Source organism: Magnolia sinica, chromosome 18 (assembly GCF_029962835.1).
Source record: "Magnolia sinica isolate HGM2019 chromosome 18, MsV1, whole genome shotgun sequence".
In the NCBI taxonomy this organism is placed as follows: Eukaryota; Viridiplantae; Streptophyta; class Magnoliopsida; order Magnoliales; family Magnoliaceae; genus Magnolia; species Magnolia sinica.
In genome coordinates this window covers 44,047,501-44,068,847 of record NC_080590.1, presented here as the reverse complement: position 1 = coordinate 44,068,847, position 21,347 = coordinate 44,047,501, and the positions used below count along the sequence as shown (strand labels likewise).

General features: G+C 39.3%; 1 protein-coding gene across 3 annotated transcripts in view; it reads left to right on the top strand.

The window, feature by feature from the left end:
* LOC131233879 (aminopeptidase M1-like) overlaps window positions 1-21,347 on the top strand; it is an 84,463-nt gene that overhangs the window by 8,575 nt on the left and 54,541 nt on the right. For all 3 annotated transcript variants that reach the window (XM_058230712.1, XM_058230710.1, XM_058230713.1), the window contains 6 exons: window positions 15,729-15,831; window positions 17,289-17,475; window positions 17,551-17,644; window positions 17,892-18,042; window positions 19,149-19,253; window positions 19,345-19,461. In XM_058230712.1, coding sequence (XP_058086695.1) covers window positions 15,729-15,831; window positions 17,289-17,475; window positions 17,551-17,644; window positions 17,892-18,042; window positions 19,149-19,253; window positions 19,345-19,461 — 757 coding nt within the window. The remainder of the gene's footprint in view (window positions 1-15,728; window positions 15,832-17,288; window positions 17,476-17,550; window positions 17,645-17,891; window positions 18,043-19,148; window positions 19,254-19,344; window positions 19,462-21,347) is intronic.

Below are 21,347 nucleotides of genomic sequence, written 5' to 3'. Positions count from 1 at the left end.
GAGTTTGCTGCTGATTTATGGAAATCACTCAATGACACTTATGGAACGGTCTTCAATAAGCCTCGCATCTTCCAACTGAATACAGAGTTGTATTCTCTCACACGAGAGAACCTTTCCGTTATTGAGTATTTTGGGGTCTTGAAGAGTTGTTGGGAAGAACCGAGTCATTTGCAGCCCTTCAGTGAACTCCCTAACACTCGCAATGCTGAAATTGTGAAGAATCGGGAGGATGAAGCCAGACATACAAATTCGTAGCGGGATTGAATAATGAGTATGAGGCATTAAGGACTCAGCTTATAGCCACAACTCCTTTTGCCACGCTCCAAACAACATATTCTGTAGTCCATTCGGAGGAAGCCTGCCAGCGAGTTATGTCAACTCCGACCTTGACATAGGAGAGGACTGCCTTTATCTCTACTACTGTTCCACCTAGCGATAAGAGTGGTGGTTTAGATACTCGAGGCGGGTTCTCATCTAGAGAACGTGGTAGTGGTAGGGGGAGATTTTTCTGTACCTATTGCAATTGTTCAAGACATTCTTGGGAACGATGTTTCAAGCTATATGGCCGCCCTATTGCCCACGTCACAACTTCTGATGATACTGGACATACTTCTGATATTTGTAGCATTCCTCCTACTGATTCCTCTTATATGGAGTCTGTTACTATGACTAGGGTAGATGTAATGGAGCTTCAGCATCTCAGATCCCTTCAGCCTCAGTCAGCCACACCTAAATCTGTCTCATCAGAGTCGTTTGCCTCTTCCTCTATTGCTATGACAGGTACTGCACTTCATGCCTCCTCCACTCCTGCCACCTGGATTATAGATTCTGGGGCATCCAATCGTATGACTGGTACGCACAGTTGTCTTCTTCCTTCCACCACTTCTTCTTGTAGTTGTTTAGTTCGTCTTGTTGATGGGACTTCTACCCCAGTTGAATTTGTTGGCTCAGTTTCAGTTTCTCCTACCCCCACCTTGTCTAATGTTTTGTACATTCCTAAGTTCAATGCAAATTTAATATCTGTTAGTTATCTTACTAGCATATTAAATTGCAGTGTGACTTTCTTTCCATCTCATTGCGTTTTTCGGGACTTGAGTACGAAGATGATTATTTGTGCGGGGTATGAGCGTGGTCTCTACTTCTTGCGACAGGGGGAGCTTGCTGTTGGCTGCTGCTAGTGCTTTCTCTACATCTCGTTCATTTGTTTCTCAGTTATGCAGTTTAGAGTCCAATAAAGCGTCTACTGCCATTTGGCATGCAAGACTGGGTCATGTGTCTGTTAGAACTTTACAATCTCTTGTTCCTCAATTTAATAAAAATAGTGATGCTTACTGTAAATGTGGAACATGTCAGTTGAGTAAACATGTTAGAAGATTTCCCATTGTTGAGCATTAATATGATAAAATGTTTACATTGGTATATTCTAATATATGGGGACCTAGTCCTGTTGCATCTCTGGATAATTTTTCTATATTACGTTTATTAATGAATTCTCTCATGTGACTTGGGTGTATTTGATGCGTCGCCGTGATAAACTGTTTAACTTGTTTCGATCATTTCATCAAATGATCCAGTCCCAGTATGATTGTGCCATTTAGAACCTTCGTTTTGATAATGGTGGTGAGTATAGCTCAAATAACTTCAAATCATATCTCCAAGAGCATGGCATTCATCATCAACTTTCTTGTGCCCACACTCCACAACAACATAGACTGGTAGGGCGCAAAAATCGCCGTCTTCTTGAGTTTACTCGCTCTTTTTTTTTTTTTAAATTTTAATTTTAATTTTTAATTTTTTATTTATAGGAATGAAGGTCCGTAAGTCATACTGGTCTGCAGCCTTATTAACATCATGTTATTTGATTAATCAAATGCCTACCTGTGTCCTCAAGGGAGATATTCCAATGCATGCATTGAAACCTACCCGTCCTTTTGTTTGTTGTCCCTCCTAAAGTGTTTGGTTGTGTTTGTTTTGTGCATTCATTAGGTCCCTCCAAGGACAAATTTGCCAATTGGTCTGTTAAGTGTATTTTCATTGGATATTCTCTTCAACATAAGGGCTATGGGTGTTATGATCCATCTACAAGGAAATATTTTGTGTCTATGGATGTGACCTTCTTTGAAGATCGCCCATTCTACTCTCCTTCGTCTGAACATGCTGATGCAGTCGAGACGATTCATTTTTCGCCTTTGCCAATTGTTGATATTTCTCCTTCTGCATCTCCCTTAGCACCCAAGCGGCTCCTTACCTATGTTCACCAACAATTGAGACCATCACACGGATCGTTTGTATCAATAGCTCCACTTCCAGTCTCAGGTATCTTCTCTCATCCTATCTCTACTGCTAGTCCTTCATCCCTTGTTGCTTCTCGCACTCGTAGTCATCATCCCACATTACGTAATATTTCTAATTTTCTCTTATGAGTCTATTTCACCATCATATCGTGTGTTCTTGGCTGCCATTTCCACTTCCACTATTCCTAAGTAGGTGCTTGAGGCTCTTTCAGTCCCTGCTTGGAAGCAAGCAATGGAAGCGTAAATGGTTGCTCTTCATAAAAATGGCACCTGTGATCTTGTTCCATTACTGCTAGGTAAGAGTACAGTTGGGTGCAAGTGGGTGTTCTCCATAAAGTATCGGGCTGATGGATCTATTGAGCGCTACAAAGCTCGTTTGGTGGCTAAAGGCTACACATAGCATTTTGGGGTTGATTACAATGAAACCTTCTCACCTATGGCAAAGTTGAATTCGGTCTGCTTGATTATTTCCTTGGCTGCCAATCTTGATTGGCCTTTGTTCCAACCAGTGTTCGAATTATCTCCGATATTATCGAAATATCTCCAATATTATCTTTATCTCCAGCTCAACGATACCGATAACACTGGTAGCAATACCGATAATGCTAGTAGTATCAGAAATTCTGGGTATTAGCAATGTATTGCTAAGTATCGCAAACGTATCAATATCGCTAATGTAATCGCCAATATTTTCAACTATGTAAATTCTAAGTGTCGCTTGTATTGCCAATGCATCAATATCGCCAATGTATCACCAATATTACTTTACTATGTAAATTCTAGGTAATGCTTGTATCATAAGTGTATCGACAATTTTTTAATAATATTGCCAACATATTGATATCATCAAAATTTTGTTTATTAGAAAAAAATTTATTTCAATTTTTTTTCATGGGCACATGGTTGTATATAGTGTTCAATTTGTCATTAATAATATTGATAATATCTCAATATTATTGATATTGCAACATACACGATATTGAGACCACAATCTTTCGTTTCCTTTCCAATTGTTGATTTCTTGGTGAAATATCATGTGTTGTTGATATTTTGCAATATTGATGGATGTTTGGATGGAAGGTTAGATGGTTAAATTGGCCGGATGGGATGGTTGGACTGATTTCTTACAACAACACATGCTTTTAAGGCCCCATTAAATGGAAACTTGTTAGGTATGCATTCTTTTTGCAATTTTTTTTTTTAAAAATTATTTCTAAATATGCAAATATGTACATTTTAACATCTCCTGAAGTTTCAGTGCAAATTCCACCGTTTTTCCTATGTTTCCCCGCATTTCCGTTTATCAGCGATATCGATATTGTTTCTATATCCCTGACCAACAAAACTTGTAGCGATATTGATACTTCAAACACTGGTTTCCAACTGGATGTTAAAAATGCCTTCCTTCATGGCGATCTAGCAGAAGAAGTGTATATGGATATGCCCCCTGGTTTTCAGCTTAAGGAGTCTGGGAAGGTGTGTAAGCTGAAAAAGGCTCTTTGTGGCCTTAAGCAATCTCCCAAAGCTTGGTTTGCTAGATTTAATGCTGCTATTATGTCCTTTAGCTTCAGAAGATATTAAGTATATCATACAGTCTTCATTCATACCCGACAAGAAGGAAGAACTACTATACTTGTCTATGTGGATGACATTGTTGTGATTGGGGATGACTTGGAGTTTATTGATCAAGTTAAGCACAAGTTGAGCAAAGAATTTGAGACCAAAGATCTGGGGCCATTGCTATACTTTCTAGGGATTGAAGTTACCCGTTCATCTAAATGCATCTTCATATCCCAAAGAAATTATACTCTTGATCTAGCAAGTGAGACTGGGAAATTAGGTGCTCGTCCGGCTTTATCTCTTATGAACCAAAGGCACTCGTTGCATGCATCTGAAGGTGAGAGTTTGATTGATCCGACTATGTATAGGAGATTAGTTGTAAAACTAATCTACTTGACGATTACAAGACCGGGCGTTACTTAAGTTGTAAGTATTGTCAATCGATTCATGCACTCGACAAAGGTGCCTCATCTCGATGCTGTACATCGTACCTAAAGTCATGTCCAGGACGCAGTATTCTTTATATGAATCATGGATAGGTTAATATTGCTGATTATTCTGATGCTAACTGGGCAGGATGCTCAACGGATAGAAAGTCTACTTCTGGCTATCGCACATTCGTTGGTGGCAACTTGGTTACATGGAGAAGTAAAAAAACAAACAGTCTTATATCGATCCAGTGCAGAAGCAAAGTATAGAGCTATGGCTCATGAGGCTTGTGAACTCTTGTGCCTGAGATCCATTATGGAATTGGGTTTCCTATCACCTCAACTATTCCTCTATATTTTGACAATCAGGCTGCCATCCATATTGCATTTGACTCAGTCTTTCATGAACAAACTAAACACATTGAGGTTGATATACCTTTCATTCGAGAGAAGATATCCTCTGGATTACTGGCTACTCCATTTGTCAAATCTACAAAACAATTATCAGGCATGTTTACAAAGGCTCTCAGCTTTTAGCTCCCCCATGTTACAAGAAATCTCTAGCAAGTTGGGTATGATGGACATTCATACACTAACTTAAGGGGGAGTGTTGGAATATTAAGTTAGTAGGGTCATTTATGTAAATATGATATTAGTGGGCTTATTTGCGAATATTGTATAAAGTGGGTTATTATGATGTAATAAAGGAAGAAATCCTACATATATATTGAATAAGATAATAGAGAGATCCCACGTTCTCTCTCTCTCTCTCTCTCTCTCTCTCTCTCTCTCTCTCCAAAACCTCTCTCTCACATTTTTCTCCCATCTCTTTCACATTCCTCCTGTTTGTTTCTTTCATTCTTTAGAGATAACCCTCCGAGAAACAAGAGAATTTGCTCAAGGAGAATACCATACAACTATGTCTTATTCCATAGGCCTAAGCCCTACTGATAATAGGTGTTTACAATCCTCAACATAATCTATAAAATCTAAAAATAGGATTCCTAGCTAGCCATGATCTCTAAAATAGTAAAAGTCTTTAAACAATAAAATCTAATAATACTTATCTTTAAACAATAAAAATAGGATTCCTAGCTTGCCAAGATCTTTAAAATAGTAAAAATCTTACAATCCTCTGAAGCTCTACCTATGTGATCCATGTATAGTCCGACTATGGCATGTTCTTCCACTTGATGAGATACTTCTAGAAACCTCTGTGTTTGGTGGAAACCACTTGCTCATCCAAAATTTCTTCAATCTTTTCTCTTTTATTGGGTATGGATTGTAGAGAAGGCAAAGGCCGGAAGAAGGATTTGGCAAATGCCATGGTTCGTGGGACAGGTCGGGAAAGCTATCGAGGTCAATGTGAGGGTTAGAACAAGGGCTAGAGGCAGAAACTGGTCGGCCCTTAAAGGACAAGATCTTCCACATTGAATGTAGAGCTAGTACCCATATTAAGTGGAAGTTTTACAACATACACATTAGAGCCCAATTTGCTCTATATCTTATATGGACCGGCACTACAGGCTTGTAATTTCCTAACAGTCCCCAGTGGAAATTATTTTGGCCTCATAAAATCCATCACATAGTCACTTGAAATTCTTTAAACCTACGATGAGAGTCAACAAATATCTTGTACTTTTCGTTACTCTTATTAATGCGTTTTCTAATCTCGTTATGCAAATCATGGATATGGCGTGCGAATGCATCTACGGACTTTGAAGTTCTATGGGAGACTAATATGGGAATAAGATTTATAGGTTTCTTAGGCTTGTAACTATGTACTACCTCAAAAGGGCTCATTCCCATTGTTGACAGAACTATTATATACAAACTTTGCGACGGGTAGAACTAAATCCCAGGTCCTAGTATGGTCACCCACAAGACATCGCAATAGGTTTCTTAAGCTTCGATTGATCACTTATGTTTGACCATCAATTTGAGGATGGTATGCCAACAAGAACTGAAGTCTCGTACCCATCATGTGCCAAAGTGTCTTCCGAAAATAACTCACGAATCGCACATCCCTATCAGACCTAATGGTTTTAGGCAAACCATGCAAGCGAACCTCCCATCCAAAGAAAATCTTGGCAATGCTAGATGCATGGGCTATTTTCGAAAAATGGTTCACCACCACAAAAATGGAATCGTGCTTTCCGATCATCTTGGATTGCCCAAGCACGAAATCCATACTGATATCTTGCCACGGAGTGTGTGACACTGGTAAAGGCATATATAATCCCGTGTTTTGCCTTTTCTGTTTTGCCAGCTGACAAGTCCTACATTGCCCAATAATTTGGCAACGTCTCTCTTGAGACTAGGCCAATAAAATCTATCCTCGACAAGGGCGATAGTCTTGTCTTAACCAAAATGATTGGCTAATCCTCCGACATGAAGTTCCCAAACAAGAAAATCCCGTAAGGAGGTGTAAAGAATGCAGATTCTGTCACCCTTAAATAGAACCTCATCGATTAGGACAAACCCACCATCACTCCTTGACCAATCATCTAAAGGTGACATGTACACCTTCCTAAAATCTAAGCATGCAGAATATTCTCCCTTCAATTGTTCGAACCCAGTGACTTCTACGCTCATAGTGATGCAGGACATGAAATTCAAGTATGATGTACAAGATTTTCAGGCATTAGATTACACTAATTCAGAAACAATTACACAAATTCCACATCCCACACAAAAATTCAAACACTCAATCAAGGGGAATCTTATGCGGATCCAGGCCTACACAGGTTAGGGCCGGATCAATCAAAATTATAGACCAAACAAGAATCAAAGGAGGGTAAATTCATCCACACATGCACAAAAATAATTCCCCCAATCCAAGGGATTCAAAAATTTCAATTCGGGGAACCCTAAGGTTGAAGAAAGGGCATAAAATTGGGGATTTGAATAATTTAGGGTTAGGTTTAGGGATTTTGGGTGAAAGAGGAGTGAGAGAGGAGGGAGACGAACCAGAGAAGTAACGCACGTGTGGACAGCAGCAATGACCCAGACGTACGTGCGTGTGATCCTGGCCGCATGTGTGTGGGGCCCACTATTAAAAAAAAAGCAAGCTTGGCCCCGATTGGCCAGGGGTGGACTCCAAAACCCCCAAATTTTAGGTCGATCCGATATGGTTTGTGCGTGCTGCTCCGCCGAAGTTTCAGCCCTTTTGGAGGGCCAGATTTTGGAAATCTGTTGTAGAGAGAAAAACGATTGCAATAAAGGATGGATTTGAAGCGTAAATGATCGTAGGGGAAGAGAAATATGGATGGAAGAAGGTGGGGGCGAATCGGGATAAGTGTGGCTTCACTCCATGGTAGTTAGCCCTTCGAAGAAGGGAGGGCTTTGCACCTAATTAGGTTTTCATAACTCGGAAAGGAGCAGGAAAACGCAGAAATTTTATTAATCTTCAATGAGAAAAAAAGACTACAAGGGGTGCCTATTTATAATAAAACCCCATACCTCAAAACTCGCGCCATGTGCGCAACCTATTACTTGGAGATAAAGTAATAAAAAATAACAATTAATGAAAACAATCTAAACCGTCTATAATATTCCTAATAACAATGATAAGAAAAACCTAAAGTACTAGATTAATTAGAATAGTGGGCCACAATCATGAGAACCCATGGTGGGATTCACATGACTATCGGGTCCATTCCAACGAAGCAAATCGCAGTCCTCTAATTAGGAGGCCTTCCCTGGACGTCGTCATCGATCCAGATCGATGGTGGGGCCCTCCTCTTTGCATAGGTGCGTAGGGGGGCGTGCTTGTGCGCGAGATGTCCCCATCACATAGATTAGAGTAATGCTACTCGATGACTAAGGGCTTCGACATGTTTTTTTTTTTTTCGACCTCGGCCTTGTGTTTCAGAACAAAGGTGTACTGTTGGAGAAACTCTACCCACTTGTCATGCCTTGGGTTTAGCTTCTTCTGGAAGTTAAAGTATCTCAAAGCCTCATGGTCAAAAAATAAGATGAACTCTTTGGAAGTAAATAATGTCGCCAATGTCTCAAGGATTGAATCACCACGTAGAATTCCTTGTCATGGGGTAAAATACCATCACTTCGCCTCATTCAATTTTTCACTAAAATAGGCAACAGAGCCCTTCCTGGCTAAGTACTCCACCTATAACTACACTAGACGCATCACACGCTACCTCAAAGACTTTAGAAAAGTTAGGAAGGCGCATGTTAGGATCCTCAATCACTTGCCCTTAATTTCCTTGAACGCCTTGAAGGCAGCATTAGTCCATTTGAACTCTTTTTTAATGCAATCCGTGATGGAGCCATAATGGAATTAAAGCCTTGAATGAACAACTTATAAAAAGTAGCTAACCCATGGAAGCTACGCACCTCATGAATGTTATGTGGTTTAGGCTAACTTACTGTGGCTTTGACTTTCTCGAGGTCCGCAGACATGCCCTTAGATGAAATGATGAACCCTAAGAAAATAACTTTGTCAGACATGAAAGAACACTTCTTCAGGTTAACATATAATTTGTCCTAAGGACCCCGCAAACTTGCCTCAAATGGTTGAGATATTGTTCCTTGGAGGTACTATAATGAGGATGTCATCAAAATAAACCACCAGGAACTTACCTATACAGGGCCTCGATGCCTAGGTCATCACTCTCATGAATGTACTTAGAGCGTTGGTCAAGCCAAAAGGCATGACTAACCACTCGTATAGCCCATCCTTCGTTTTGAAGGTTGTCTTTCATTCAGCTTCTCGGCGAATATGTATATGATGATACCCAATTTTGAGGTTAATCTTAGAAAAGTTCGTGGCACTGGCCATCATGTCAAACATGTTGTTAAGACGCGGTATAAGAAACCAATAGTTGACCATGATCTTGTTGATGATCCGACTGTTCCCGCACATGCACCAAGTGCCGTCTTTCTTAAGTGTGAGGAGGGCTTGCACAACACATGGACTCAAACTCTCTTGAATAAACCCTTTCTTAAGAAACTCATTAACTTGTCTCTTCAATTCCACATGCTCCGTGGGGTTCATTCGGTAGTCAGGAAGGTTTGGTAGAATTGACCTAGGGACAAGATCAATGGCATGCTGAATGTCCCGCATGGGTGGAAGTTCATCCAGTAGGTCCTTAGGGAAAACATCTCTATACTCATCTAACACCTGAATCACTTCAGGTGACAACTCTACGCTAACCTCGGGTGTGACCTCTATTGCCACGAGGGCATATAGCATTAAAACAACTTTAATTTCCTTTTCAAACTCCTTGGCATTTATTATGTGGAGAGACTTAGGCTGGGACTTCTTCACTTCTTTAGGATCACCCTTCTTGTTGCCCACTTTCTTCTCCGAGGTGCTTTTGGGTGGAAGGGGATTAAACATTATCCTCTTGCCTTCATACATAAATGAACATGTATTCGAGCGGCGGAATAGTGTCATATCACAGTTGTACCGCCAAGGTTTGCCCAAAATGATGTAGCAACCATCACACCACAACGTGTTTTTGTAGGAAGTAAACTGAATGGAAATAAGACATCGCTTAGAAACCGGTATCGAGGACGCATCAACCAATGAAACTCGATAGCAAGGTGTTCTGTAACGGTAACGGTGGCCGTAACGGCCACCACCTTACCTTTACGATATGGGGCATAAAGGCTGTTACAATCTCTTATTTATTTATTATTCATTGAAAAAACCCTTGAAAAACCTATATCTGCCCTGTAATGTTGATTAAAAAGTATGAAAAACCTGTATATTCTTGTAATAGACCATTACGGGGCTATTATGGCCTTTATAGAGGATGTAACGTGCTGTTACAGGTCATTTTTTTCCATAACGGTTGTTATGGCCGTTACGATCCCATAACGTGTAATGGTTGCCACCGTTACCTTTACGTAACGGCCTTTACGGCACACTATGCTCGAAGGGCTAAGGGTGAGGAACAAGTTTCAAATCCAAATGATTTACAGTGCTAGCGGAGACCACATTGGTACAACTGCCACTCTCAATTATTACCTTACAGTTTTTGTTGCCAGACTTAACGTGTAGAAAATTGAATTGCTGTGCTAATCATCACTCTCTTTAACCTGGGCTAAGGCGCATCTGACAATTGCAAGTGGCACGGTCTCAACTCCTTCAACTTCTTCATCACTAGCACCGATTACAAGCTAGCTAATATTCTTCTTCTTTACAATCGCTCTGATCATTCACATCTTCCTCAAACTTGCCAATTATGAGGGCTTCACCTCACTCTTTCGTAGGGCACTGGTATGCAAATGACCATATCCTTGGCAATTGTAACACCGCGTATGCTCACTTCCCCTTAAACTGGTACTAGCTAGACCTTTGTCCCTCACATCCCTATTGTTGGGTTAAGTACTAGTTGGGGCTTTGGGTTGACTCCAAAAACTAGGCTTAACTCCGTGGGGAGTGGCCTTGACGTTGGTATCATGAGAGTCAAATCGCCTCACGAGTTACGGTTTTGGATACTGCTCAAGTTCTTGCACCGCTTGATAGGCATGCTCTAGGCTGCTGACGTCATGAGGAATGAGCTCAAGATGTAGCTCGGGTCATAGGCCCATCGTGAAACGAGAAAGGGTCATTAATGGGTCCTCGATGTTACAACACATCATGTATTCATCAAACTTAGCGATGTAATTAGCCACGAGCATTGATCCTTGATGAAAGGATTGCCACTGATCCAAAAGCTTCTGGTGGTAAGAGAGAGGAATGTACTTCTCCTTTAAGATCTCTTTCATCTCGGCCCACAGTGAGACCGGATCATCTCCAGACATTTCCATCTTTTGCTTGACATTTGTCCAAAACAACTTGGCCTGGCTCACCAACTTCATCTTGGCGAACCTCACCCGTCAACGATCAAGCATATTATACCACTCAAAATAATGATCCATATCCGCAAGCTAATCAAGGAAGGCCTTGGGGCCTATGCAACCTTCATAGTTCGGGGCCTCAATCTTCACACTGTTCATTGCTCGATCATTAGGATCATGGTGGTCTAGGTACTCTTCACGGGGTGGCTGGGTATGCACCCCACCACGGCCAATACCTCGGCCACCAATTTGGCCTGGCTCACCAACTTCATCTTGGCGAACCTCACCTGTCAGCGATCGGCCATATTGTACCACTCAAAATAATGATCCATATCCGCAAGCCAATCAAGGCTTTGGGGTCCAAGCAACCATCATAGTTTGGGGCCTCAATCTTCACACTCTTCATTGCTCGATCATTAGGATCATTGTGGTCTAGGTACTCTTCACGGGGTGGTTGGGTACGCACCCCACCACGACCAATACCTCGGCCACAGCCTCTTCCACATCCTCTAACTTTGTTTCCTCCAATTTCACTTCTTGCTTGAGATTGGCCATCTTCCCCATTGTTGGGGTTTGTCTGGAGGGAAGCTTCCAACTAGGTCATGCGGGTGTTGGTCTCATTCCCGAGTGTTGCCAGTTGGTTACTGGTGGCTTTACTTTGGGCTTCGATGGTCGCGAGGTGGTAATTGATGGCATTGATAGCATTGATAGCCTCGGCAAGGTGTTCCAAATTCATTGTGGGGTCTGGGGTGAAGATCAAAACCATGCCTAGTATGAGTGGGCATAAACTGGGAGTCTAAAGGGAAACCTAGGAAATAAAGAACTCTAAATGCAATGTAATGGGAATGGGAAGACTGCTAATCTTAGACACAACAATATGAAAACCCAACCTAGACGTGACATGAAAGTTCTATGCTAGACCCAATGTTCAAAATATCAGTATCGCATTACATATCATACCCTTGGGATATGAATACGTATCGGTTATCGCATGGGATATATCGGTTGTATCGTGTAATGCATTGCTATTGTTGAAAACATGGGGAAACACTGGTAAATTGGTTGAATTTTTCAATGAAACTTTAGTGATTGTTAAAAAGACATCAATACACACTTATAAATCAAAACATTACAAAAAACAATTACACATAATAGGTTTTCTGTTTATGGGGTCCTAATCTCTGCGTTGTAAGAAGATGTAAGAAGATATGTAGATGTACAAGCAATACATTTAAAAGCAAAAGATATGTAGAAACACAAGTAATACATTTAAAAGCAAAAGAAGAATCACAAGCAATGCAATCTATTCATATAATTTATAGATGTAAGAAGATATGTTGAAATACAAGCAATACATTTAAAAGCAAAAGAAGAATCACTAGATCAAGTTACATACATGCAGTGTTCGAAATATCGGTATCGCGCTATGTATCACACCTTTGGGATATGGATATGTATCGGTTATCGCATGGGATATATCGGTTGTATCGCATAATGTATCGCTGTTGTTGGAAACACGGGAAAACAATGGAAATTGGTCGATTTTTCAATGAAATTTTAGTGATTGTTAAAAAAGACATCAATACACACTTACAAATCAAAACATTACAAAAAACAAGTGCACATAATGAGTTTTCTTTGTATGGGGTCCTAATCTATGCGTTGTCTAACTGAATTGATACAAGTGTATTTAAAGTTTATTCATATAATTTATAAATGTAAGAAGACGTGTGGAAACACAAGCAATACATTCAAAAGCAAAAGAAGAATCACTAAATTAGGTTACATACATGTTTGATTTTATGTTTGGACAGAAAGATTGCAATCGATTTGTGAGAAATTGGGATTTTTTTTTCCCAAAATTTCGCAACTTGGTCCTTCTCCTACAAATCTCAAAATCGAAGCTCCCAATCCATAATTTTTCGTGCAAAACATGAAAAAACATGGATTTGTAACAATTTGACACTGATTTAACATGATTTATAGAAAAAAAAGGATCGAAAATAAAAAATGCTAACTAGATCGAACATGTGGGATATATCCCACTACTTGTGGGTTTCGTATCGCACGGGTGGGATATAAGAAATATTGTGGGATATATCGGCTAATATTGTCGATGTTTAAAACACTGCATACATGTTTGATTTTATGTTTGCACACAGATTGCAACCAATTTGTGAGAAATTGGAAAATTTTGATTAAAATTTTTTTTTTCCGCAACTCGGCCCATCTCCTCCAAATCTCGAAATTGAAGCTTACAATCCAAAACATGAAAAATCATGGATTTGTAGCAATTTGACACTGATTTAACATTATTTATAGGAAAAAAAGGATTGAAAATACTCATTGGATTGAACATGTGGGATATATCCCACTACTTGTGCGTTTCGTATCGCACAGGTGGGGTACAAGATATATATGGGATATATCGACTGATATCGTTAATACTTTACACACTAGCGAGACCTAGGCTTTGATACCAAAATTTGACGTAGGACGGATGGCCTAGTCTAGAATGATGCAATGAGATCATCAACGAATTAACTAGAACAATTTAAAGCACAAAATAATGCTAATCAATCATAAGCTTAATGAATTTAAGTATTTAACTATGCTCAAATTCAAGACTAAATCACAACCTGTCAGTTAGATCTTATAAAACATGATTAGATAGGACCTATGGAAGGTAGGACTTCCATCTAGCATAGGTATTGATCGTCATTCAAAGGAAGTACTTGTCTTTGTTAGGGTTGATAGGCTAGGGCTGATTTAGAGGTTTAAGGAATTGGAAAATAGGTTCAGATTTGGGGAAAATAATGTTTGGGGATTTTAGACTTGGGAATTAGGGTTTGAGGTTTTAGGGATTTGGGGTTAGGGTTTTAGGGATTTAGGGTTTTTTTAGTACACTAGGTTCGGGATGTGGGATTTTAGGGATTAGGGTTTGAATAGAGTAAACAAAGGATGAAAGGAAGGGGGAGGCTGACTGTACGACCTTACAAGTTTGTCCGTACGGTTGTACGGACAAGTGGGTACGGCCGGGCATGGCAGTACGATTGTACGGTCAGGGGGAGTGGGTTGGATGGGAGTTTGGGACATATTAGGTTGCAGGTGTATGGGTTGGGAGAAAGAAGAACAAGGATGGATGTGGGGATTTTTTGTTGATGGGAAAAGAAGAGAAGAAAACTTAAAAGAAAGTGAAAGAGAAAAGAGAAGAAATACCTTTTGATGAAAGAGAAAGAAAGAGAAGGATGACTAGGAATCACTCAATGGCATCACACCAAATTGCTCCAATCACAGGAGGTTTTACTTCATCACAAAGCAAAGAGAGAATTTTTATTTCATTTTATTTTATTTCATATGCAATAATGACTAGGGTGGGGGACGTCCAACCCTTATATAGTCCTATGAAAGACTTTTTTACAAAAAGACGCTCTCAAATAATTTTTTTTTTACATAAAGATGCTCAATAAAATAAAATTTGTTCCTAACTCCTAACTTCCTAAACTCCGCAAAAAAAAAAAAAAAAAAAGCCAAAACAAACAAACATATAAACAACTAAATAAACTAAACTATTTTGTGACCCATGATCAAGATGTCCAATGACAATGATCCAACGATCGAAATGGTCCAACTAAGTAGCCCACATGCATTTTCCCAGCGTGGTGCCTTCAAAGATGTGGGTTCTTCAACGGGCTAGGCACTTGAATTGGGCCAACGGGGCCCCATGTATGCATCACCTAGTCATAAAGAAATGGGTGCTCTCCTCCTCCTCTGGTATACTCTGACTAGCGCTCGGATGTCCTCAACATGATGCTATGATAAATTTCAATGTTTGGTTGATGCGATATTGTACTATGAACCTAGTGGGCTAATAAATGAAATGATGAGGGGATAATTGTAAACACCTTCACTCTAATTTCAGACAATTGTAAACTTCTCCCCTCGTGTTTATTGCAAGTACCTCCCCCTCAGCTGGAGCCGTTAGAGGAATCTGCATGAATTGACAAGAGTACCCGCATCCAGAAGTTAGTTTTCCCCACTTGTGAGGTTCCCATATAAATGGTATCCAACCTGTCTAGCAGGGTCCCTCCTCCATAGATATTCGATGCAAAAAAAAAAAGAAGAAAGAAAAGAAAAAAGAAAGGGTAATCAATTCATCATGTGGGCCACATCCACCCAAAAACTACCAAATTTACGTCCTACCTAATGGTTGGATCAGCCTGATTTTTGGGATTTCCCATTTTCATGATAGACTGACCATTCTGAATGGGTAGGATGATATACATTCACTCAATGTCTGCAACTAGTACCTTGACATAGGGATAAAACGGTCAATTTCTCAAAGATAAACATTTCTAGTAGACCATGTGGGGGAATTTTCAACAAATTTGTAAACCAAAGGGGAAGTACTTGCAATAATCCAAACTAGAGGGGAGGTGTTTAAAATTGTCAGAAACCAGAGAGGAGGCATTTAGAATTCTCTCTCAATAATGAATGGTTCCCACAGAGCTTGTGCCTCATGCATTGGAGAGATTGAAAACTATGGTTTCAAGTGTCCGTGCAGAGTACTAATCTGATATGTTAATATATTATCTTTCTTTTTGTTATTATTTAGGATTGTTTTATTTTTCTCCAGTACTTATGAGCATAACGAGGAGAAGAAAAACATGGCAGTTACACAATTTGAGCCTGCAGATGCACGTCGATGTTTTCCATGTTGGGATGAACCTGCTGTTAAGGTAATTATTGACTTGTTATTTCTTTAAATGACTCAATCTGTTCGCTATTTGCCTTCTCTGGTTTTCATAATTTTAACATTGAGTCACAAACTTTCAAACTTGTTAGAGTAGATTAGTGTTATCTATGATTAGTATTTGGTAAATATGTTATTATCTTATAGATAAGATATTATCTTTGAGATATGTATACAGCTGTGTGTATAGTTGTATTGTATCCCCCATGTACAAATATAGTTCTCATTCAAAGAATATGAAATATACAATATTTTCCATAATGTAGTCCTTAATTTAACATGGTATCGGAGCCATGACAGGCTTTGGTGCTAATCTTAGCTGTTGAATCTCCCTTCCCATCTATCTCTGTTGGCAACCATTGAGGAGATCCCAGATCTCGATTCCCATCACTTTCAGCGCCCAAACTCATCTCTGTCCGGCAATGCCTTGTTTTTCCAATCTGTTGTCGGAGTCTTCTGCAACCAAATTACTATATTGTGACCTTCACCGTCCCTGTAAGCCACATAAATCCACCATCATCAGCAACCCCGTCTGCCTCACTGCCCATTGGAAGTGTCGCAGCCACCAGAAGAGCCAAAGATTCAAATCCCATCCATTGGAAGTGCTGCTAGATCCTTTGATAGCCACCGAAAGTGCCAATGGTTTACATCCTAGAAGTCATCAAACTGCAGTCTGATTCTCCCACAACTTTTGGAATCATCTCGGCTCATGTTAGTTCTGGTGTTTAGAGTAGATTATTGTTAATGTTGCTATCCAATAGATGAGATGAATAGTATCTTCGAGATCTTTGTGCACAACTATGTCCTCTATTTATAAATACGGTCCCTATTCAACAAATAAGAAATATACTTCTACAATGTAGTCCCTAAGTTAACAAAGGGGATATAAAAAAACATAAATTGTTTGAGAATAATTTCTTTCTTTCTTTGGTTTGATTATGTTAGCCCTTGTTCCAAGCTGAGCCTCATTAGGATTCTCCAGCTTGAGGGGGAGTGTTGAAAGGTTGATAGTTGAATAAGGCCCATTGGGTTCAAGTCTATGTAATAAGACCCATAGGCCCATTCACATTATTATTATTATAAATAAGAGTAGAGGGCTGGGGATTAAATAGACCTTAAGCATGTCACATGCTTGCTATTTCTATCCTCTTTCTCTCTCTCATTGTTTCTTTCTTCCATCTTTCTTCTTCTTCTTATTGTAACTTCTCATAGGCCCTCAAGATTAGCTCAATGTAGCCATTTAACATAAATGAAAGGAAACAATCTGAAGGGTCAGTTCTATATGATTATAAAATCCTCTGCTGCCGCTTTATACCTTGAAAGCAGTTTCCTCTTTTCTGAAAAACTCCCATCTGTTCATGGGGAGGTCTTATGGTGTATATGTAATCTATGAAATCTGGTCATGAATGTAATGTTTATTTATTTATTTTTTCTGGTGTTCAGGCTACGTTCAAGATAACATTGGAAGTGCCCTCAGAGCTGATAGCGTTGTCCAATATGCCAATCATTCAAGAAAAGCTTGATGGGCAACTGAAGACGGTTTCTTTCCAGGAGTCACCAATTATGTCAACTTATTTGGTGGCTGTTGTTGTTGGTTTGTTTGATTACATAGAAGACTTGACGCTCAATGGTATGCACTCGTACTGAATGCTTTTCTTATGATATGGCAACCCATTTTCCTGATTAATGTTACTTGCATGTTCAGGGACTAAGGTTCGTGTATACTGTCAGATTGGTAAGACTAATCAAGGGAAATTTGGTTTGGATGTTGCTGTCAGGACGCTTGATCTCTACGAAAAGTAGGTTTGTCTTTATTATACTAAATTCTTCTTCATATGTCGAGATTATTGGGTTACTGTTAATTGATCATTACAATCATTTCCTTAGAAACTTTGGTGGATTTCTGGAACCAACTGGACTCAAATGGAAGCTAATAATCATGTTGTTCTCTTTTTGGAGTTCTATTATAATTTTCTTCTGTTTTTTCTAGTTCTGGGGTGGATGTGCTTGATTTCCATGATCTAACATGTTATTGGAATTTGTCAGTTATTTTTCCATGCCATATTCATTACCCAAGCTGGATATGATTGCAATACCTGATATTATTGGTGCTATGGAGAACTATGGTTTGGTCACATATTGTGAATCAGCTCTGCTCTATGATGATCAACATTCTGCGGCTGCAAACAAGCAAACGGTAATGTGCATATGTTTAATGATATTTGATAGTTCAAGATTGTGTTCCTGACCATGTTATGGAGATCCTTCAGCTATTATTCTATGAGACTGAAGATTGGTTCCGTGCAGTGTTTACTATTTTCTATAAAATTTTCTTTTACTATTTTTTCGGACTCCATGCTGTTTCACAATGTTGATTGATCTTTTTTGCTTGACTTCTTTGGGACAGGTGATGTCTCCTTAGCATTTGATAACCACACAAATGTTTTAAAAAGCTTATGCTATGCAGTGTTAGCTTAGCCTTTATGCTACATAGCTCATGAAAATAATTTAAGTCGCTTATGCTACCACTATGTAGCCTACGCTACATGCTATGTTGCCTGCACTACAAAGGTTTTTTTTTTTTTCAAGTTACACTATAAGTTATTTTTCACTAAAACATTAAAATCAATTAATGTTTTCAATGATTTGTCACCTTTTTTAATTTTCAATATAAATTAGTTAATTTTACAATGATTGTAGTAATATTAGTAATGGTACTAAATCAGTTCCTTTGCTATTCCTTTATCTTTATGCTTAATCTTTGGCCTATTTGTGACGCCCCATCACTGTGTGGTCACACGTGGGCGGGCACACATGTGGGCGGCCCCCAAAGTGGCTGGCAGACTACTATGCAGACAGTGAAGGTGGAACTTTGTCCCATATCGAAAGAATCGTCCGAAGTTGTGGTGTTTATAAGTTGGGTTCCCTCCTTAACAGGCATGACATGTTTTAAACCCGTGAGCTTCGGCAAAGCGAACAATATCATGTGCTGTGGGGATGGGCCTTACACTATTTTTCGTATTATTTAAGGTTGTGTTGGTTGCACCAAATATCATATTTCATTCAATTTCATTAATAATCAATCTAGTTTGGTGTAATGAAACTTCATGATATTTGGTTCAACCAAGGGCAACCTTAATAGAAAACCTAAAAGAGGCATTTAGCTTACATGTCACGCTTCAGTGGGATGACTGCTACGCTACATGCTATTCACTATTTAAAACATTGCCTCCAATTGATCTTCACTGACAGTTGGCTTGAAGTTTACACAAACTGTTTCATCATGGCTGTCTTTCTCCACAGGTTGCAATTGTTGTAGCACATGAACTTGCACATCAATGGTTTGGGAATCTCGTAACAATGGAATGGTGGACACATTTGTGGCTTAATGAAGGGTTTGCGACATGGGTATTGCTTATGGGTTCCTTCATCTTTGGCATTAGTGCTGGGTTGACAAAGCACAATCTTGTGAATGATTTAGTGAACTGCTGCATTTCAGGTGAGCTATTTAGCAATTGATTGCTTGTTTCCTGAATGGAAAATTTGGACGCAATTTCTTAACCAAACTACTCAGGGTCTTGGTTTGGACGGGCTTGCAGAATCACACCCTATTGAGGTAAGAAGTATTAGTCCCGGTCATTATTTCATTTATTTGATGTTCTCTCTTAAGGAACCATAAACTCTTCTTTTCTTTGAAGAATACTTTGGCATAGCTTCTGGATTTTCACATGATCATGCTCCTTCTAGAAACTTAATTTTGCTTGCATTTTTATTATTATACATAATTGGGCAGCGAGCTATTTGTATATGTATGACTACATACCCTTAATAGTATGCAATTAGCACTATTCATACTAACTAGCTAATAGAAATCATTGAGCTTACTAATGAAGAACAGGTCATGGTGCAAGATATATGTTGACTTGCATTTGTTCTTTAGAAAAATGATATTATAGCTAGACTTGAATTTCCCCCCTTGTGATTCAACAAATATCAGCCCATGCAGCCAATATTTCTGCTTATATGACTGATGGTTCATGTGGATCAGCTGTATCACGGACTGCGACTTCGATTTTTTACCACATTTTGAGCCTTTTCTTTGAAGAAGGTGGGAAAAAAGAACATTTTGAGCCTACTTAGCAAAATTTGTGCATCACAAACAACAATGGAAGCGTAGATTCCAGTTACTAATGGCACTTCTCCTTTTCCTTGCTTTATTTGCTGCATTTCCACCAAAAATTGGCACAAACTACTATATCATGTGTTTCATGCTCTTTGGTAGTGCACGTGATTTGGGTCGACTTACTCTCCCCTTTAATCAACTCTATGTCACTAAATATATAAGGAATATATGTGTGTGCACATGTGAATTTATTGAGTTTCAAAGTGACTTGTGTTTCAAGTTTGAGATATCAGTGGTTTAATGTTGGAAAGCTGGAGAAGCTTTGTAGGCTTGTTGTGCAAGTTTCATGACTGTGTATCTTGACCACAGGCTCTCTCATATATTGGTAATCTGATATCATGATGGTTTATTGTAGACTTGCAGTTCGTTTTTCACACACAATCCTTTACATTGCAAAGCTTGCAAACTACAAAAAATATCAGACGTGTGAAAGTAAAGACAATATGGTTTGAATTCATGTCGAGCATTAACATCAGTTTATGGCACGAATAATCTGAACCTAAGAGAATTTTGGTGGACCTGGATGTGGTGGAAAGAAAGTGGAACCTACCTTGTTTCTTTCTTCCCCTCTTTCTTTCTTTTGTGTTTGTGTGTGTGGTGTAGGTGTCCAACTTGGGTCGGGCTCAACCTGAACCCAACTGGCCCAACCTGAAATTTTGGTTGGGCTGGGCCAAGACAAGGTTGGTCATGGGCAATGAGACCCAACCTAAACCCGACCCTGATCCTATGTTAGTAATGCACAACTAATGGTTACTAATAATATATTACTGTCTATATTATTATTATTTTTGTTATTATTAAGATTTTGAATTTTGAAATGTGGAGCCAAAATCCCATGATTAGTGGGATTAGCTAATTTCTTGGTTTAACATCTTGTGGTTGGATATAATTAGTATTTACTAATAACGGATTAAGAGATTATCTAGCGGGCTATGAGCACGGATCACTTCCCATGCACCTAGTTGCATACGGACTTGCAGGCATGAACATAATGTATGACCTATCTGGACAGTCCATTATGTCCAGTCTACTTTTCTTTGACTACTATGCAAAAATTACATCATTTGGTTTGTTTGGAGTCAACCGTTCTCTTGTGAAGGATCTTTCCATCCAATTTTCTAGCCAGTGATTGGACAGTTTAAATCATCCAAGTGTGGACGGGACCTAGTGGACAGTCGAAATAGGTGATGTGGATGCTAACAAGTCCAAGTGCAACCAGGTGCATGTAACCGTTTCCATACACTTCGTCCACGAGACCAGCTCTCTTTTATTAACCAGACTAGTAGAAAAGCTCTCATACACACTTTGGCAGGGTGTGA